Source organism: Thamnophis elegans, chromosome 1 (genome assembly GCF_009769535.1).
Source record: "Thamnophis elegans isolate rThaEle1 chromosome 1, rThaEle1.pri, whole genome shotgun sequence".
Classification (NCBI taxonomy): domain Eukaryota; kingdom Metazoa; phylum Chordata; class Lepidosauria; order Squamata; family Colubridae; genus Thamnophis; species Thamnophis elegans.
This window is the reverse complement of record NC_045541.1, coordinates 100,110,160-100,129,973: the sequence shown is the minus strand read 5'-3', so window position 1 is coordinate 100,129,973 and position 19,814 is coordinate 100,110,160. Positions and strand designations below refer to the sequence as shown.

The following is a 19,814-nucleotide window of genomic DNA, read 5'->3' as shown; positions in this document are numbered from 1 at the left end:
AACAAACAGAGATAACTATTGACACGCAAGTGTTTGAGGCATTTTTGTATATAGTTGGTCCTACTCTTGTTTTCTACTTCATACAAATTCAAGGAAGTCTAATTCCCTCCCTTCTCCTATCCCCAAGTAATTCTTAGACTTTAGTCTAGTAACTACTTCTTTAAGTATGTATAATATGTTATTACCAGGGACGTGCAGTCACTAGAGGCAAGGGAGGCGAAGCCTCACCACTCTCCTCAGGAAAAGAAATTTAAATATTTTTTTAAAAATAATTAAAGCCAAGATAGTTGCTACCAGATTCCAGGTCACAGTGGCTTGGTGTCTGCTTAGTGTTAACCAAAGCAGGAGGCGAGAGAACTCGGGGCCTCTTTTCCATAAGGAATTTTTCGCCTTCTAAAAGTTAAGAAAGAGTTAAAAGGCAAAGAAGTTCAGATGGAAAAGAGGCACTAATTCTCCCGCCTCCTGATCTGGAAGCAGCCAATCATGTCTTCTTGAGCACGCTTACGTTGGGCGGGTTATTTCGGAGGGCGTGCTTCAGAGGAGAGAGGAGTGGGGGAGAAGGAGGAGGCTCGCTCTTCACCCCTCCCCAACCTTCCCAGGGTCCAGATTCCCTTCGCTGCAAGCCTTGTTGTCTCTTGCATCCCAAAGGTGGTGGGTGTGGGAGCTTTGGAGGCCACGGAGAAGCTTCGCTCCGCTTCTCACTCAGCTTTCCCCCAGAGGCGATCCGAGACTTCCAGTGGCGGAGCTTGGAGAAGCAGCAGCCACAGGCCGGGTCAGCGGGTGGGCGGCGGGGCACTTTGCATTGTGGGAGCCACCAAGCGCCTTTGCTGCAGACCCGGGCGCTTGGCGGCTCCCGCGATGCAAATTTCCCCCCACCCCCCACCCCCCGAGGCCGAACGCTGCCCTGCTTCGCAAAAGGATGCCCAGCTGAGCCTCACCAGGCATAAACCTCACCGTACGTCACTGGTTATTACCCATATCATAAAAGCCACTTTATTGTGAAGTCAAATGGAACACACCAGTAATTGTGAAAATCTAGACAGGTTTAAATAACAGAAATCCATCAGTTAAGACAATCTTATATTAGTGATTTTTAAAGAAGTTATATCCAGCAGAATTATAATCATATTCCTGCTATTGCTATTCCAGTCATTGATTAGGATGACTAAGATAGTTTATAATAAAAATCTAATCAGAAACCAGTTTGAAGTATATCCAGGCTTTTGAGAAATAATTGCAAAAAAACTTTAAAGTTTTCATCTAACTGATCGTTCTAGTCTCCCATCATCTGTTTAGTAATCTAAACCTCCTCCACAAATTCTGGATTTCAAAGGAAAGCAGATGGAGATTGCTACCTTATTACAAGGCTTAATGGACAATGATTTTCTTCTCTGAATAAATTAATGTTGGACAGTGTTGTTATTGTTTAATACTTCATGTTGGAAGTCAGATATTTCTTTGAAATGATTTCATCAGACATCATATCCTTTTTAAATGTTATTTTCTAACATTTATATTACACCCCCCTATCCCCATTATAAGTCTTGATTTTAAAGTAAGTTTACTTAATTACAAGTTCAGGACTAAAAGCCAAACCATTTTAGTCTGTACAGAACATATTAATTATTGCTACAATTATAATTTTGATGGAGTGTCCAAACTAATGTTGAATAATTTCTTGAAACATTTTGCCATGATACAAACTATACAGTATTTTAAAATCAGTTTGTTAGTTGTTGTGACCAGCAGAAAACATGTTCAACAGTTTTTAACATACCTACCCATAACTAACCAGTTAAAGTATCTACACATAATTAACCCAAAATACTAAAATACCCAAAATACTAACCAGTCTACTATAAAAAGGTGGCCATTCTGCATTTAGTAAGTTTCTTGTCAACATTTTATGTTTTATTTTGATTTTTAAAGATGGTGTTGGCATAAATTAGTCTTCATTTCTGGCTGTTTTATAACTGGTTTCTAAATTCTTTTCATCATGTCTCTCAGGATTGAGTTGGCATTCTAATGCGAAGGCCAAGGTGCAGAAATAAGAGGGAGGGAGGAAGAAAAGAAAAGAAAAGAAAGAAAAACAATATTTCAAGCAGCTGCATTATTTCCTGATGATTACAGGCTAGCTGAAACAGATAATGCATATTGATTCCAACACCATTTGGAGGTTGAATGTAAATTGCTTCAGTATTAAAATTTCAAGTTTGAAAATTTTTATTGAACACAGAAAGCAGGTTTTGTTGTTAAATCTATATAGTTTAGTCTGTATAAATCAAACAAACATTGTTCTTTTGATGATGTTTTAATCCTTAGATTAATAGTGGATTAAATTTAAACAGGAACCAGATCTTTTGGTGGAAATGTGGGAAAATGGATTATTGTAAATTCTAGCGTGACACATTGAATCTCCCCAATTAAAAGTGAAAAAGGAATCATATCATGTATGGTATATTAAGCTACCCAGAGGTAATCACTGAAACACATACACTGACAAGTTATTAGCAGGTACTCTAGATGAACTCATTAACCATATTAAATTATAGCAAATGTCACTTTTGCTAACATTCATCTACACTATGAATAAACTTTTCTTTAATTGCCAGGTACCAGGAAGTTTCACCATACTCACATATATAAAAAAGTCCCTGAAAATATTGTTTGATATTTTAAATGTCAATTACTTTTTAAAATATATTGTTAGTAAAAAAATATTGAAATAGATTGTTTATGGAGCAAAATTTGATATCTTCTAAAACATGAGAAACTGGGATGTTGTAAAAAAAGGTTCTTAAAAGTAAGGAAAAGCTGCACATTTGCGTAGGCCAGCAACATTATATTGCAAGGATGTTTTCTCATTTATACTAATATTAATTAACTAAAGTTGTATAGTTACCCATCTCACCAAAATTGGCTCTTTTTATGCATGCAACAATCAAATAAAACTACGTATATAAAAACAAGAAAAAGAGGATAAGAATGGCCACCTCAGAAATGGAGCCATCTAAGTATGTCTCTGAATTCTTGGAGCCTCAGGCCTGGTAATATAACCAGGTCTGGGGGGCGGGGAAGAATGTTACACATGGTGGATACTATGGCAGAAAAGATATGTGGCTGATAGTACCTACAGCAGCGACGTGCGGTGAGGTTTATGGCTGGTGAGGCACTGACACAGTGGTGGGTTTCAATTTTTTTTTGACTTGTGGACTTCAACTCCCAGAATTCCACAGCTAGGCATGCTCAGTTCCGATTTAAAGCGACAGCATTTGTTTTTCTCCTTTGCGAAAATGACATGCCTCACCTACGTCAGGAATTTTTAGGCTTTTAACCCTTACTTAACTCTGCTTGAGTGATCATAAAACGCCTAAAGTCAGACTAGATGAGGCAAGTCATTCTCCTGCCTCTTCCTGTAGAGGGAGCTTTTTAAAAGGCTTTTTTAAACAGTTAAGCAGAGTAATCCACGGTGACTCTGGCAGCAACTAGCTCAGCCTGACCTCAGCTCTTGCCTTTTTCCTTTTACATTTTTTTTTCTTTTCATGATGACAGTTGTGAGGCTCTGCCTCCCCTGACTGCATGTCCTTGACCCACAGCATACATTTTCTACTAGATCTATTGGAGCAGGCTGATGTAACTGGGGAGATAGGGTTCCTCAGGTAGACTGGCCATGAATATCTTAAAGATTAAAACCAGCACCTTGAATTAGACCTGGAAACAAATTGGCAACCAATGCACTAATGAAACGGGGATGTAATATTTTTCTTACTTATGTTTATATTCAATGAATGTAAAACACTACTTCAAAAACAGCATATATTTGCCACTGCAAAATCTGGTCAAGAACTCTTCAGCATTGAGCAGTTTGGTTAGGTTCTTTCACTGAGAAGCATGAACCTAATCATGCTGGAATGAGCTAAAGGTAAAATCTAGTTCAAACTGAACTTGACTTTTTATGATTTCACAAATTTGGAAATGACTTCTTGTTTTCTTGGGGATAGTTTGTTCAACTTTCAGCCTAGTTTATGGAGATTTATGGATGCTTCCACATTGATGCTGACACTAATCCTGCTTAGCTTTTCAAGCTAACCCATGGTCAGTTAGGTACTGCCAATCAACAGGCTAAAAGAGAAAGCTACAGGGGATAAAGGTAAATAAAGATAGAGACGACAGGAAATAGAAATAAATGAGAAAGGCATTTGAAAAAACTTCACACTACTTATTTAGGAGGTTTTTGAAGATAAGAATGTTTGTGGATTCAACAAAAAGACAAGATGGATTAATAAATGATACACTGTTCTGAAAAATAACTTTTCATGACAGATTTATTGTGTTATATCAGACTTTTGTCAACAGCATTTCAGTTTAATAATTACACCTTGTCTCTCTTTAAATTTTAAGTGGTAAATGTTGAATGCTGATTAAAAGAGATTGTCATTGTATAAATATGAGGTAATTCTTTGGGGTGTTCAAGAAATACATAAAATTTCAAAATGAAAATAGGACATTCCAGCCCACTTTAAAAGTATTCTAGGGAAATATCCTGAATGCTACACAAATGGAACAAAGTTTGCAACATCTTGAAACATTTCAGACACATCAAGGGTTCTATTACAAGGAACAAAGGGAATTCTAGGACAACTCTTGATCCCTATTTTTTTCTCAGTTACCAAAATAGTAAAGAGCTAATCTGTGCTATCTACCACTCAACCTGTAGATGATTGTTTTGAAAATATTTTTAAATATAAACTTTTAATAAATTTTTCAAACTTTTTAGAAAAGTCTCCAGAGTAGAGCTGATAAATCATAAAGATGATTAATGGATATTACCAAGCATAATTTACACCAAATAATTGGTTAATGGATATTACCAAGCATAATTTACACCAAATACTTCCCCCATTTACCCTATCAAATTGAATCTACTCCAAAATGGCGCTATTCCAAATTTACTTCAAAATGAATGTGTTAAATCTTTCCCAATTTCTTTTTCTTATACTGCCTGCATGTTGGTATTAGGCAATCACTAAAAGTTCTCTATTCCATTCCTCATTACGATATCCATGCATTAACTGTTAGATATAACTGCAAATAAGCCTTAAAAAAATCTCCAATCAATGAACAATGAATAGTCTCATGTCAGTGGACAATTGTAATGTTGCAGTTACTATCTAAGTATTCATACTTTGGTTTAGGTTATATATTATAATGTTGTAGGCTTCGCAGCCAGCATCAGTTAAATTGAGTTTTGGGATAAATCTAATCATCTGATATTCTGCTATTTCCTCTTATTATGTACAAATGCATAGAGAAGCCATCAAGATTTACAAACACTCTTAACAAGTTTAATAAGAAGGAAGAAATTATAAAAGCTAATAAAACCCACACCCCAACTTTACCCAATACCAATACATTTTATTGCTCTTTTGTCTTACTTTCTGTTATAAATATGAAGGTATCAGAAGTCGAGATTTCTTCTTATATACTGTATCTGTTCTTATAGTCTATATATTTGTCTTTGAATTTGAGGTTTTGTTATTTAAGTAAATCAATTTCTTAGGTAAAATAAACATCAAGTGAATGTTAAGTTAAAATAGATCCAGGAACATGTCTGTTCTTATGAAATCATGTACTCTCAGTTTATGTAATTTAATCATGACTTTATAACTGTGAATATAGAAGTACTTACTGAGCAGATATGTCATTTTTTTCCTATAGAATAAATCTTCCAAGGGTTTTGGAAGCCCATTCAAAGGATTTGGGCTATATCTTTAACTTCAAAGGAAATATTTGATACTTTTAAACAACCAAATTTGATAGGGACACAAGACCAACTAGGATAACAAATCCTATTGAGTGGTTAAAAAAGCCATAAGGAATATCTGGTTTCTATTTTAGAAACAAATCTATAGAAAAATGTAATGAATATTCTGATAAAGGAGCTCTACTTATAACATTTTCTGAGACTACATAATGCTTGCTTTTGAAACAGGAAAGAATGTTGCAAATTGCGCAAGCCACAGGTAGTCATCAATTTATGACCACAGTTGAGCCCAAAATTTCCACTGAGCTTTGGTCCATTTTTGTGTTTAGTAAATCACTGCAGTGTTTAAGAGAACCATGTGGTCATTAAATGAATGTCTTCTCCCACTGACTTTGCTTGTTGGAAGCCAGCTGAAAAGGCTACAAATAGTGATCACATGACACTGGGACGTGCCATTTGCTAAGTGCCTGGATTTTGATCATATGACTGTGGGGTTGCTGCAACTGTCAAACTGTTAAAATGGTCATTGGTCACTTTTTCCAGCCCCATAGTATCTTTGAATGGTCACTAAAGGAATGAATGTAAGCCAAAGACTGCCTGTATTATACAACATTCCTATTACATGGAGATTCAAAAATTTTGACAACTACTTTTTAGAAGATGATAGTATTCAATAATTTATCCAAATTAATTTGTGTTTTTGAAAGCCACCAAGCTTTTAACACTACTAGACTCTGGGTAGTCATTTTAGCATTTTATTTTGATAACAATGGATCAGTTATATTGCCTTTGTTAGATGTGAAAAAAGTCTGATGTGAAACTTAGTTTAATTGAACAAAAATAGACTTTGATCTCCATCGATATTTAAAATGGACTCCAATTCCTCTGTTGAATTTATTGCATACTCTGATGGAGTTTTTGCTTAAGCATCAATAGTATGATAAACCAGATTCTTGGAAGGAAAGTTATGGATTAAAGATGGCATTTTTAAAAATCAAACATGGACTGTGTTAAATTTGGGATGCAGCCAAAAAAAAAAGAAAAAGAAAAAAAGTACTGCTAGGAGGCTATGGGTGTATTAACTAAGGCTTAATTTAAGAAATTTTATCACTTTTCAGTCTTTCAATTGGCTTTGAGGAAAAGAAAGAGGCAATAAAATTTCATATGGTCTACATTTAACTAAAGTAACAGATGAGTTGTATTAGCTGAGTTATTACTAGGAATTTTGTAATCATTTTATTTGTATTGTTTTTATGGCTTTTTAACTTTTAATTTTTTATTCTTTTACTTTCTTTTTTTATGATGATTTAAGTTTTCAGTTTTTAAAAAAAAACCTAAGATATTAATCTACATCAGAGTTCTCTAATGTTTCCGGCTTTGCAGACCAACAGGGGGAAGGGGGAGAGAGGATAGTTCCATGCAAGCAGCCAGCAGCTCTATTGCATGAGCAGTGTGCATGTACGTCTGCTGCTCATGCAAATGTAGCACACACACACTTTTGCCCACTGCTCATGCAAGTGGGGATGTGCATGTGTAAGTGAGGATGCGCATGCACACACTGACTAGCTGTTCCCAGGCCCTAATTGCAAACCCATCAAGGCCCACATGTTGAGGACCCCCTGGCCTACATTATTTAGCAATTGACTACTATTAGTATCTAACTTTACAAATTACTATCTAATTTGGGTTGCATTGTTTGAGTGGTATATACACATTTGTTTTCCTACTTTTGTTCTACTTTATCCATACCTTTAAGAAAAGATGACTTTCCATTAGAAAAAGAAGCATGACTGTATCAGAGACTCATATAGGATAATTTAGGTAGTCCTCATGTCATGACGTTTGAAGTTACAATGGTACTAAACAAAGGGTATTTATGTTGGGTCCCTAAGTAACAGCCATTGTAGCACATGCAAACATGTTATTAATATTTAGGTGTTTGGTAACCTGCATGCATTTATGACTGTAGGGGCACTGCAACTTTTCCCCAACACTTGTCTCTTTCACATCTCTTGGCCTCCTGCACTTCAAGGCTCCTGCTACCCTGTTCTTCTCCAGTCTCAGCTATATATTCACCACCTTCTTGCTTTTATTGACCAAGAATCATTAGTCTGGCTCTTCATAAGGAAGTGCTAGACACACAAGTCCTCCTTCCCACATTTGAATATAGCAATTTCCTCTCAAGAGCTCAGGAGGAAGACTTGTGTGCCCAGCAGTGTGAGCAAGAAGACAGCAAAGTTCCACTGGGACAGTGGAACACAGGGAAGTGAGGGCTCAAGAGTTTGTGGCTTTGCGTCATGCTGCTTAGCTTTGCTAGGATTGCTGTGGTTTCCTAAAGTGTTTATGGCTTCATGGTGCTGACAGGCAGGCACAGCTGGGGCTTCCTGAAGTAGCTGCAGTTTTGTTGCTGTGGGGCTGATCTGGATGCTGGGATGAAATGGCTCAGCTGTGTGCTGCAGCCTAGCTTGGCATCAGCTCAGATGCTTCTTGTAGCCTTAAAGTTTCTAGAAGCCCTAACTTGCATTGAAGCCAGGGCTTCTTGGCACACCACAAGTTACTGAATCCAGTTACTAACTTAAGGGGCAGTTGCTTTTTCACAATGATACACAGCACATTGGATGACTTGCTTTTAAAATAAATGAAACATCCACCAAACCTTGGCATTATATGTTCATTTACATTCTCTGTGTATTTCACTATCATCTTGAACTTCTGATAACATTAAGTCAAAAAGATAAGCAAGTTTAGATTCTTAACATCTAGAAAGGAGAGAACTGTTTTTCACAGAAATGTAGATGAGCAGAATACTAATAATCAAAATCCAGTAATGTTTATAGTTAATAGTTAAAAGAATAAGTGAGACAAGATCGTTTCTAAAATGGAAATTATCGGTTAATTCTTTGTATGGAAATTTCTGTTGCAAACTGAAAATGCAGTGTAGTTCCTAGACTAGCAATGATGAACCTTTTTGGCACTGAGTGCCCAAACTGGAACGCATGCATACCAGAAACACGAAGACCAATTGGCATGCATGCATGTGCATCCTGGAAACCTAAAGACCAGCTGGCTGGCATGTGCATGCACATTGGCCAGCTGGTCTTTGGGTTTCTGGTGCTCCAGCGCACCTGAAGACCAGCTGTACGGCACACATGCGTGCCATCCAGAAACCAGAAGAGCAGCTTGTGCCCACAGAGGGGGCTCTGCGTATCACCTCTGGCACATGTGCCATAAGTCCGCCATCACGGTCCTAGACTAATACTGTTAATGCTCCAAAGCAGTTTGTGCTTATTAAATTTCCTGGATTATCACATGATATTATCCAGGGAATTTAAAAAATCATTATCACCACCACTACCTCCATCATCACCACCACCATCATCAAACAGGCACAAAAGAAATAGTAATTAATAAATACCTGCAGTAAATTTATTTATCTATTAAATTTATAGAGTTGCCCAGTCTATGACTTTGGGCTAAGTGGATTATCCATGCCTGTGTATTAATTTCAAATCATCATAAACCTCACAGATTATGTTCAACCGATGTTCGGTTAGATATGTTTTCATTTAGATCCTTACAGTGAACAGAGAATTATATTAATAGCTAAAATGCCTCCTTAAAACTTTTAGTTTAATATTGTGTGATCATATTTTCAGTTAAAATATGATTTCCTTTTTTTCTAATAATTTTATATATAAAAATCAATTTTTGTAGTAAGGCTTTTGGACTGCAAAACTAAGGATTGAAAACTGAAAAAATGTTTATCATTTTTGGGGATTGATAATAACATGTCCTCCTATGATTTGGTTTTTATATTTTCATTTTATTTTGGTACTTGCTTGCCTATTCATGGGAAAATGTTGCCAGATGTCACTATTATGAAGCATTGTTGCCAAATGTCCTTTTGCTGATTCTATGGTCAACATACATTTTTGTGAACCATCAGTTGACCAGTCCTATGTTTAAAATAAAAGTTTACAGAAATTAAAACTTCTTTTTAATAGGCAATGTGTATATGACTGGGGAGGTGTGGTGGCTCAGTGGCTTAATAGATACTGGAGAAGGTCAATGGTCTGTTTTTTTCAGTCCTACCACTGCATGCTGCAGTAAGTTCCTGTTACTTGCCTCAGCCTGTGCTAACCCAGCACATCAAAAACATGTAAATGCAAGTAGATAAATAGGTACCACTTTGGTAGGAAGGTAACAGTATACCATGTTTTTTCATATGTTTTGCGCTGTGACTTGACATCATGCTGGCCACATGATCGTGGAATTGTTAAAGAGCACTGGCTCAGTAGTTTATAGACACAGAGATGAGCACCTCTAAAATTGGTGCCAACTAGTAGAGTAAAACTCCAGCGGCACTTTTACTTTTTTATGTACATGACTCATTAGAACAGTGGTCGGTTGCCAATTTTTTTACTACCAGTTTGGCCACACTAATGTGCGCGCGATGCTTCTGTGCATGTGCAGAAGCATCTGGGTGGGTGGAGCCTTCCACCACCTTTACTACCACTTCGCCTGATCCAGGCCCAACCGGGAGCAATCCACCTCTGCATTAGAAGTCAGAAAACATGCAGAAGGTTGTACTGTAGAACTTTCATCATCTATGTATTGATTCCTAGAATTTAAAACTTATATTCTATTTATACACTGAAATATTATATATAACCTGTTTTATAATTTTTCAGGTGGCAATAATTGCTGGAAATTTTGAGCTTGCGGAATATATCAAGAACCATAAGGAAACTGATATTGGTATGTACATTGGGATTTCTGTTTAATATTGAACGGAAGTTATTGCACTCATCAGTTATATAGAATGAGAATAAAATGAAATAATTTTTGTATTATATGTGAAATAATGTTTGATATATAAAAACCCAAACTAATTAAAAGTACACTTTGAAAAACTCCCAAAACTCCCAAAAATGCCTGCAAGCAAACAACCAAGCTCAGAGATCATTAAAGACTTCAGAGTTCAACCCTGAGCTACATATATTCTCTTCTATTGATATTTGTCAAAATGTTATTTCTCTCAGGATAGTATCAGAAAAAATAATGTTTTTTCTTATACTCTTAATACTCTTATATACTGGGGCATGATCAACGTAGTGCTGTACTAAACATTATATTTTAAGAGTTTTTAGATCTAGGAGATATGTCAAATGTTCAGAGAAAGAGGGAACATCTTTCCTGTGGTGGGAGTATTTTTGGTTTTGGAATCTTTTTACTTAGATAATATTGAGTAAAAGTAAAAATTGCACAGATTTAGAACACTATACTAGGAATAAAATTGATAAACACTTCTGAGGGCTTGAAATATGATGTAGCTCCAACTCTGAGATGTGGTCAGAGAGTTCTTCCATCTGTCGCAGGAGCATTGACCTTTTTGGACATTTAAATATCAATATGAGATGAACACCATTTTTTTTTCTGCGAAGAGGATAAGAGGCAATGAAGGAAAGCAAACTGAAGCTAAATCCTGATAAGATGGACATCTTATATATTAGGAAGTTTGTTGGATCAAATAGAGGTAGAACACAAATGGCATCCCTAGGAATGTGCAAGCGTGGGGGCAAATAATAAAATGTGCTTTGGCATAAACCATGTGACCCATGTATTTATGTCAAACATTGGGATGCAGGTACAAAGTTCAGGTTTGCACTGTGATGTCATTCCCTCATTCTCATCATGATTTGTACCGGATACTTAAGGGTTGAACACAGGTTGTGCTTGAATTTCCATTCTGTAAAAGACTGAGGCTTGCGATCTGCAGTTTTCCCTAGATTTGGCATGCTCAGCAGAAGCATAGGTGGCCCTGAAACCCAGAAGTGTGCCTATACATGTGTGGCTTTTATCAGCTCCAATTTATTCACAGCAGTAGACAACCAGAAAAAACACATTTTGCCTCAGTCATACTTCATATTGTACCTGGTCTCTGTCTCTCAGCCCTAGGAATAAAAAGGCAAATCACTTCTGAAAATCTTGCCAAGAAAATTGTAGGGCAGTTGCCAGAAGTCAAAACACCACACCATACACACACACACATGCGCGCGCATGCACACACACACACACACATTGAAGTCTAGCTTTAAAGATGTCAGCAAGAGAAAAATGCATTTTACCAGTTTTAGTCCTCTTTTTCTTTATAGATGGGGAAGCTAGGAATACTTATGAACCTAAAGACGTGTTTCCAAATAAAAATAGCATCTAAATAAGGTCTTGGTTTGTGTCATTTCATTAGTACATCACTTGCTATGTAGTAGTAAAGCTATTTTTAGATTTAAAAAAATGATCAGTGTGTGTTTCATCTTTAAAAAATAATCAAATTCTTACTTGGAAAGATACATATATTTAATTCTATTTTAAAGCATTTTTGATAGGACAAACAAGATCCTAGTCTTTAATCTATATACAGTAAGTTTATATATGTCGCCAAGATACTCTCAATCTTACATGGGAAAAGACCCGAATACACCAAGACCTATGCATACACATAAACATTTAATAGGCAAATACGATTTTTCTGGCTGAGTCATACGTATTTCTTTAATGGGTGCAGCTGAATTTTAAGTATTGCACTAAGTGTGATTTAGTTTAAGTTATTCAAATTTCACAATTTTAATAAGCCTTTTATATAAATATTACAATTTTATCAGAGTATTTTTAATATTCACCTTAAATTATTCTTGAGAGCTGCATCATTTCATTTACTGCATGTTTTATAACCAATGTTCTGTCTTTTAAAAGGGAAAGTCTTTAGGGTCCAAAAGATAAATATCCTTATTTGACATGTTATCCTTGCTTGCTTGTCCTGTAGTTAGTTGTCACATTTTATGTTTTTATTTATCTGAAGAGAAAGTAATAGATTAAAAGCTACGATGAATAAAAAAGTTAATCCCTGATTGTTTTCATCCAGTCTACAGCTGTCTGTGACTAAATGAGCACTGAAGCTTTAGAAAGCATTTGCCATACAGCATTTACTAGGGCCTCTATACTATAGGATGGAGATGCAAAAAACTAGCAATAATATCTATAGGAATCTGGACTATCTCTTTAAATACAGGTCTGCACATTTGAAAGATGTTGCAAACCGAAGATCCTTTGACTTGGATAATCTATTTTTAAATCTTTTTATTTTGTATTGCCTTGGCTGTTTGTGATGAGATGAATTATCCGATGGATTAAATGACATGGGTTGTTCCTCTTCAAATGAACAAGGTTTGTTTTATCATATTCCTTTTCCTTCAGCTGCTCTGAAGATAGAAACAGGAGGGATTTTATTTTAAATATGAAACACATTGAGGTGGTGGTGCGTGAGTTTTGGTAGTTGATTAGCAGACTAACTAATACTTAGATACTGTTGCTAGGCTTCAAGTCAGAGTTCTTGTATTCCTCTATAATTATGCAGGAATGTGTATATATGATGATTTGTGGGTGTTTCAAGCAGTTTTTTAAATTTAATTTTATATACGTGGATACCAAATAGCTGCTGATGCATTCAACCCATTCTTTATTATATGTGCTATATTTGGCATTTGCTTTAGAATTAATATATTGGTATTCCAGATATCAATGCACTAAACATACTGCTTAAAATGGAAAATGGTTTTTGTTTATATTTTGAAGAAACAGCTGTCGTTTCTGCTTATTTGCATCTTGAACATTTATTTTGAAGCCAGAGTGATTGAGGTCAATATTACTGCTTCTTAACTAAGAATTTGAATTAACTACCATCTGGTTTAATTCTATTCATTTATTTATAGCTTTCCAAATGAATTGTTTAATAGTTAGATTTATAAAAATATAGTTCTTTCAGACTAACATAGGTATCAGAATTTTTAAAATCCTGATTTTTACCAATTGAAATTGGAAATACTAAAGGAACTTTAAATAAAACAGTGAGCAGCATGTGTGAGCTGCACTATTTTTATCTTGCCTTCCTTAGCAGAACTAAAAAGGGTAGGAAGTATTGTGGCCATGTTCATTCACCATTTTAGTTATGAGTAATCTTAATGAATTCTCATGGCAATTTTATTATAAAAGCTAAAATAAAAACAATACTGACAGTTTAACATGCTTATTTTTTAAGTAAAAGTAACCATAAAATCTAAAACTTTTGTTCTGAAGCCAGAAAAGAATATAACATCTCACTATCTAAATCTATTTGGTGTATTTAATTGATAAAAATAAACATGATTGCAGTTATGCATTTGATGATATCAAAAATGGAACAACTGACTGACATGTAAAATTTTAAGTATCCATATTGCTAGAAAATAGATAAGCTACTTGCTCCTATTTTGCTTAATAGAATTCAGACGTTTTCATTCTTATAGAACATAAATAATGTTATTATATTAAAGGAGGCATGATGGCTCAGTGGTTAAAAATGATGAGCTTGGCAGCTGAAAAGCTGACTGCCTGGGTTCAAGATTTCAGCACTGTGCTACGGGGTGATCTGTTGTTTCCCACCTCCTGCCCACCTACAAATTCAAAAGCAATAGCAATAGCACTTAGAGTGAAAATTATAAACCACTTCATAGTGCTTTACAGCCCCACCTAAGTGATTTACAGAATCAGCATATTGCCCCCAGCAATCTGGATCCTCATTTTATCAACTTCAGAAGGATGGAAGACTGAGTCAAAATTGAGCCGATGAGAATCGAACTGCTGTCAGTCAGCAGAATTAGCCTGCATTCTAACCATTGTGCCACCACAGTTCATAAAGCATGCAAATGTGAATACATGCACGCCGGGAGTGGGTTCCTGCCAGTTCTAACCTCTTCTATAGAAGAGGTTCCACAAATCTACCATACCTTTTAGAACCAGTTCCAGTTCCCTTCCCGCACCCGTCCATACCATGCCTGCCCCTTCCACCGCTCACTGATTGGCTGGCTCATCAATCGCCCCGCCCACCTTTAAGAGTCCTATCTAAACCTTAAAGTCTTAAAGCTGTCAAGTTTGAACTTCCCTGGGGTTTTTTTTCTAAAAGGTTAGGGGTGCAAGGGTCTTGTAACTTGACAGCTTTAAGATTTGTGTGCTTCACATGCCAGTTTCTGAGCCAACATTTTGGTTGCTAAGCAAGAGCGTTGTTAAGTGAGTTTCATCACATTTTACAAGTTGGCCACGCTACCCAGTCACATGACTGCCAAGCCACTACCACCTGGTCACACGGCTGGCAGGCCACTCCCACAAAGCAAGCCACACCTACAGAAGAGGTTCTAAAAAAATTTGAAACCCATCACTGATACACGCACACACAAACACCACTTTGGTGGTAAAGTAACAGTGTTCCATGTGCTTTGGAGTATAGTCATGTTGGCCACATGACCATGAAAAATGTCTTTGGATAATGCTGGCTCCCTCAACCATGAAACGGAGGTGAGCACTGCCCCATGGACATGAGTCAACAGGGAAATCTTCACCTTTAATCTTGTATTACTTATAAATTTGAATTTCTCAGCCATTCTGCCCCACATCCAAACAATTCAAGATACTCTATATCCCTGAAAATTTTTAATTAAATTGGTTCATCATACATTAGTTCAGTTGTTAGGATTTTTGGTTGCATAATTGTAAAAGACTTGTCAAATCCCATAGTGGAATTTGAAATAACAATATTCTACTGTTCTGTCATTCAATAATTGTTTTCTCTTTTTGTGATGGCCCACTGAGTTGGCGGAGCAAAGGATTACTAAGAAGTTGTGGCTGTCTAAAGGCATTGTCTGAGGAGAAAATGCATGCTTTTTTGAAATTTTAATTATTTTCTGTATTTTTAAGAAGAATTAAAATGATAACATCATATGAAATAATATCTTTTCTAACTTTTGAAGGGAAATGGATTTCATAAAAGAACCAAATAAAGGATACACTGTAAAGTTTATAGAAATTAACATAACGAGATAAAAGTAGGTTAAAAGTAACATTTGTGTGAACAGTATTATTTTCATTTATGATGAAATGTTATAGCATTGTTTTCTGATGCTATAATTGTTAGTATATCTATTGATCATTCTTTTAAAAAGCACATTGACTTTTTAAACGATGTTATAGTTTTCTATTCTTTTTAGGCACATCATTTTGATTTTGCTGAGCAGAGATAAAAGAAAATTACAAAAACTGAATCCATAATATGTAATACTCCTTGACTTATGATTGAAATTGAACCTGTAATTATGGTTGTAAGTTGTGACAGTTATTAAGCGAGTCACCACATGACCATGCCGGATTTTGCAACTTTTGTGGTTGTGTTAAATGAATGTAGTAGTCGTAAAGCAAATGCTGTGATTGTTAAGCAAGCCCATTGTTTCTGGCAAATTGTGTTCATGTGATTGCAGTACACTGCAAACCTTTGTAATGTGGGCCAGTTGCCAAGGGCCCAAAATTTAGTCATGTGACTGTGGGGGGGATGGAATGGCCATCAGAACTTCCAATCTGGGTCATAAGTAGCTTTTTCAGGTTCTGTCATAACTTCCGTTGCTAAGCGACTATAAGTCAAGGAACACCTTTATTGTACTTACATTAAAATTGATTAAGGATTATTTTTAAACCTACAGGTTAAAAAAATGAAGATGTTTGTGTCAATGCAATTATAGACATCTAGCTAACCTGCTGAATGCTCTCCCTGTTTCAGTTGCTGCAGTTTCAGTCTTATTGCATGCATCCACTTCTGCAACATGTTTTGGACTGCTCCAGTGGATTATTGTCCTGATTCTTCCCCCAGTCTGACCTTCTGGTCTATGCATACAAAGAGCTCTAGCTTTCTTAATAACTTGATTACAATTCATACTCCTAATTGCTTGGCTTCATTGAGCTATTGAGATCACCTAGCTTTCCCTCTTGTGAGAGGGCCACCTGACATTTTGCTCCTGCTCTTTAGAATCAACATCCTTTGAATTATGTTTGGAGTTTGTTCCCCGAGGCTTAAAAAAGCCCTTTCTATTTTTCAGGACCTTTATGAAGTTCAAAGAACTTTTATTTCCAATGGCAGCGTACAATGCCATCTTAAATTACAGTTGTGTTTTGGGTTAGATAATATTTTTATATTGATTTTTTTATAGTGATACCGATTGAGACTGATTTATATTGCCCTGTTATTTTTATCATTATGCTTGTATTCTGCTTAAGGACAAGTTGCTACCAAATAAAAATGATTTCCTTCCTCCTTCTCCAAAACATCAGTGTCAGACAGCTTTCCTTGATGTTTCTTTTCTTCACCTGAAAATTGCTAGCCTGGAGCCATCTGAATTTTTTGTATTGTTTTCTAAAATTACCGCTGGTCTTATCGCCTCAACAGTGATTTCAGGAGCACTTTTGCTGCCATACATTCTGTTCCTCCATCTCTACATTTTCTCTTCCACTAAATCTTATCTAATAAGGTCAATAAAAGGTCTTCTGTCTGCATTTTGGTATTACTTTAATTATGATGATAATCATATTTTACATAGATAATAAGGAATGTTTATGAAATTCTTTCTTTTTCTTTATATTTCTTTCTAGCTTGGCTGCTCTGGATCTGCCACATCACTTCCTCGTTCTTTTTCTGAAATATAACATCCTTTTACTTGTTGCCCTTTCACTTCTAATTCCCCCACTTTTTTTGCAATTTCTGTAATTGGCTTATTAATTGCCTTTTGTTTTATTAGTGTTATTTATTCCAAAATGTTTCCTAGAAGAGCTTCCTGCTGTTCCTTCCATGCTCCTTGCAGAGGTACAGAAGTATATTTTTGAAGTGATGCTTGCAGTTTCCTTTTGGACAAATGTCTCTGTACCATGCTGACCTCAGTCTGCCTTCTGCAAGAACAGTGTTGGAGAAAGCAAATGCATGTATGAATGTTCACGCAAGAGCAAGAATTAGTGATGTAGCTTCATAAATTTAACAACAAGAAGATCGATTTAGGGAAATTGCAAGGGATGGGCCAAGCCTAGCATCCAATTAGCTACATTCTGTTTGGAGCTCCAGATGGAATTAAAAAGCTCAAAGCACACATGGCTTGGGAACAAAAGCAAAAAGAAGATCCTGAGATTAGCAATTTCATATAGAAAGATCAGGCTGAATGAAAAAGAAGGAACACACTAAATCCCTTTTTAATCTATATTTTACTTTCCTTAGAGTATGTTTAAAATGCTGAAGAGTAAGGTTAATCTACATCTTCATCGGCTATTTGTGCTATAGAAAGGCTTATCTATGAACCATGGAAAATTGCGGAGGCAGCGGGAGCAAGGAGAGGTGGAGCAAGATTAGATCAAGGAAGTATGTGATGTTGGGAATCAAATTATTAATCTGGAGTCAGTTTTCTGTATAATAGAAATGTTTGAAGGAACTATCTGCAATCTTTAGTGGAACATATGCATAACTGAATACCTAGATTGGGGTGATGGAGTGGATAGAGGGAAAACCTGTTGTTGTTCCTGTTGTTAGTTCCTCTAACCCCCATACCTTTTATCTTAAGCTGTCTACCATGGACCTTATGCATTTCTTAAGAGGTCCCTAAGGGGGCGTGCATAAGCGCACCTGCGTGCCTACCGTCCCTGTCCTACTATCCCATTCATATCTACTCTTTTTTGTGTTTATGATTATGTTTTGCTTATTTTTATTTTTGCCATTTTTTCATGTGTTTTTCCTACTTGTTTTCTTGTACTTGTTGACAAATGAAAATGAATGAATGAATGAATGAATGAATGAACGAATAAATAAATGAATAAATAAATAAACCAGGTTGGACCAAAAGCAGTTATGACCCTGTGTACGATATGCATACATTCAGTCTATAAAAAACATAAGGTCAGAATAGCTTTTTGTGTATTGGTAGGGAGGAACATGGGAAAATCTTTATGTATGGAGGGTGAAGAAAACATTTGTGCATGTATAAGCATTTGGGAATAAAAGTTAAATTACATGTATGTAAAAGTTTTATACGTGATTAATTTCTTAACCATGTGCATTTTTTCCACATATTATTCTGAGGTATGTTCCTCACTTCTTGAAGTAATATTTTCTATGTGAATTTTGGATCTAGTATCAAGAATTTGTTCAATTTTACAATCTGTAGAGAGAATCTCTTGCTTGAAATGTACATTTTTAATTTTTTTTGGTCCTTTTTCAGTATTTGCTTGATCTATATAGTACTGCCAAATGGCTCTGTCTTCCAGCTCTTCTGATTCTATTTTAAAATGTGCTGGGATTTGTATAAATAGCTTTGGCTGTTTGTAGATACCAAGATGCTGAAACAGGTTTTTGTTTTTTTTGCTATTTTGAAGATTCTAAAGCTTGCAGAAAAGCAACTGTTAATAAGACATTTCATGGTCAGTAATTAGTACTTTATCCTGATATTCATATTATAATTGTATTAATATTTGCAATTGAGAAATATCCTTTCTTTAAAAAAAAGAATTAAGACATAGTAAATTGATGGTGTTTTCTATATTTGTCACAGAGACACATGTATACAGGTAGTCCTTGACTTAAAACCATTTGTTTAGTGAATGTTTGAAGGCACTGAAAAAGTTATTAATGAGCAGTTTTCACACTTATGAGTGTGGCAGTATCCCCATGGTCATGTGATCAGAATTCGAGTGCTTGGCAACTAGTGTCCCAGTATTATGTGATCGCCGTTTGTAACCTTCCCAGCTGGCTTCCAACAAGCAGTCAATGTGGGAAGCCAGACTCGCCTAACAGCCCCATGATTCATTTAGCAACTGCAGCAATTTGCTTAACAACTGTGGCAAAAAGGACACAAAGTGGAGCACAACTCACTTAATAATTGTCTTGCTTAGCAATGGAAAGAGGAGAGGGAGGGGATGATAATAGGGCGGGAAAGAATCTTGGACATGTTCTAGTCCAACCCCCTGCCTAAGGTAGGAGAACAGTACAATGCACAAAAATCACTGTTCAGTGAATTCTTGAAAAACTCTAGTGATGGATCACCCACAATTTTAGGAAGCAAGCTGTTCATTGATTAATTGTTCTCACTGTCAGGAAATTTCTCCTTAGTTCCAGGTTGGATCTCTCTTTGATGAACTTCCACCCACTGCTTCTTGTCCC

At 36.0% G+C, this 19,814-nt stretch overlaps 1 protein-coding gene across 5 annotated transcripts in view; it reads left to right on the top strand.

Annotated features, from left to right (window-relative positions):
• SHANK2 (SH3 and multiple ankyrin repeat domains 2) overlaps positions 1-19,814 on the top strand; it is a 339,586-nt gene that overhangs the window by 65,034 nt on the left and 254,738 nt on the right. For 4 of the 5 annotated variants that reach the window (XM_032225503.1, XM_032225519.1, XM_032225512.1 and 1 more), the window contains exon 10: positions 10,456-10,522. In XM_032225503.1, the coding sequence (XP_032081394.1) occupies positions 10,456-10,522 (67 nt within the window). Of the gene's footprint in view, positions 1-10,455; positions 10,523-12,917; positions 12,989-19,814 lie in introns of those variants that run through there. The other variant, XM_032225527.1, reaches the window with a different exon arrangement.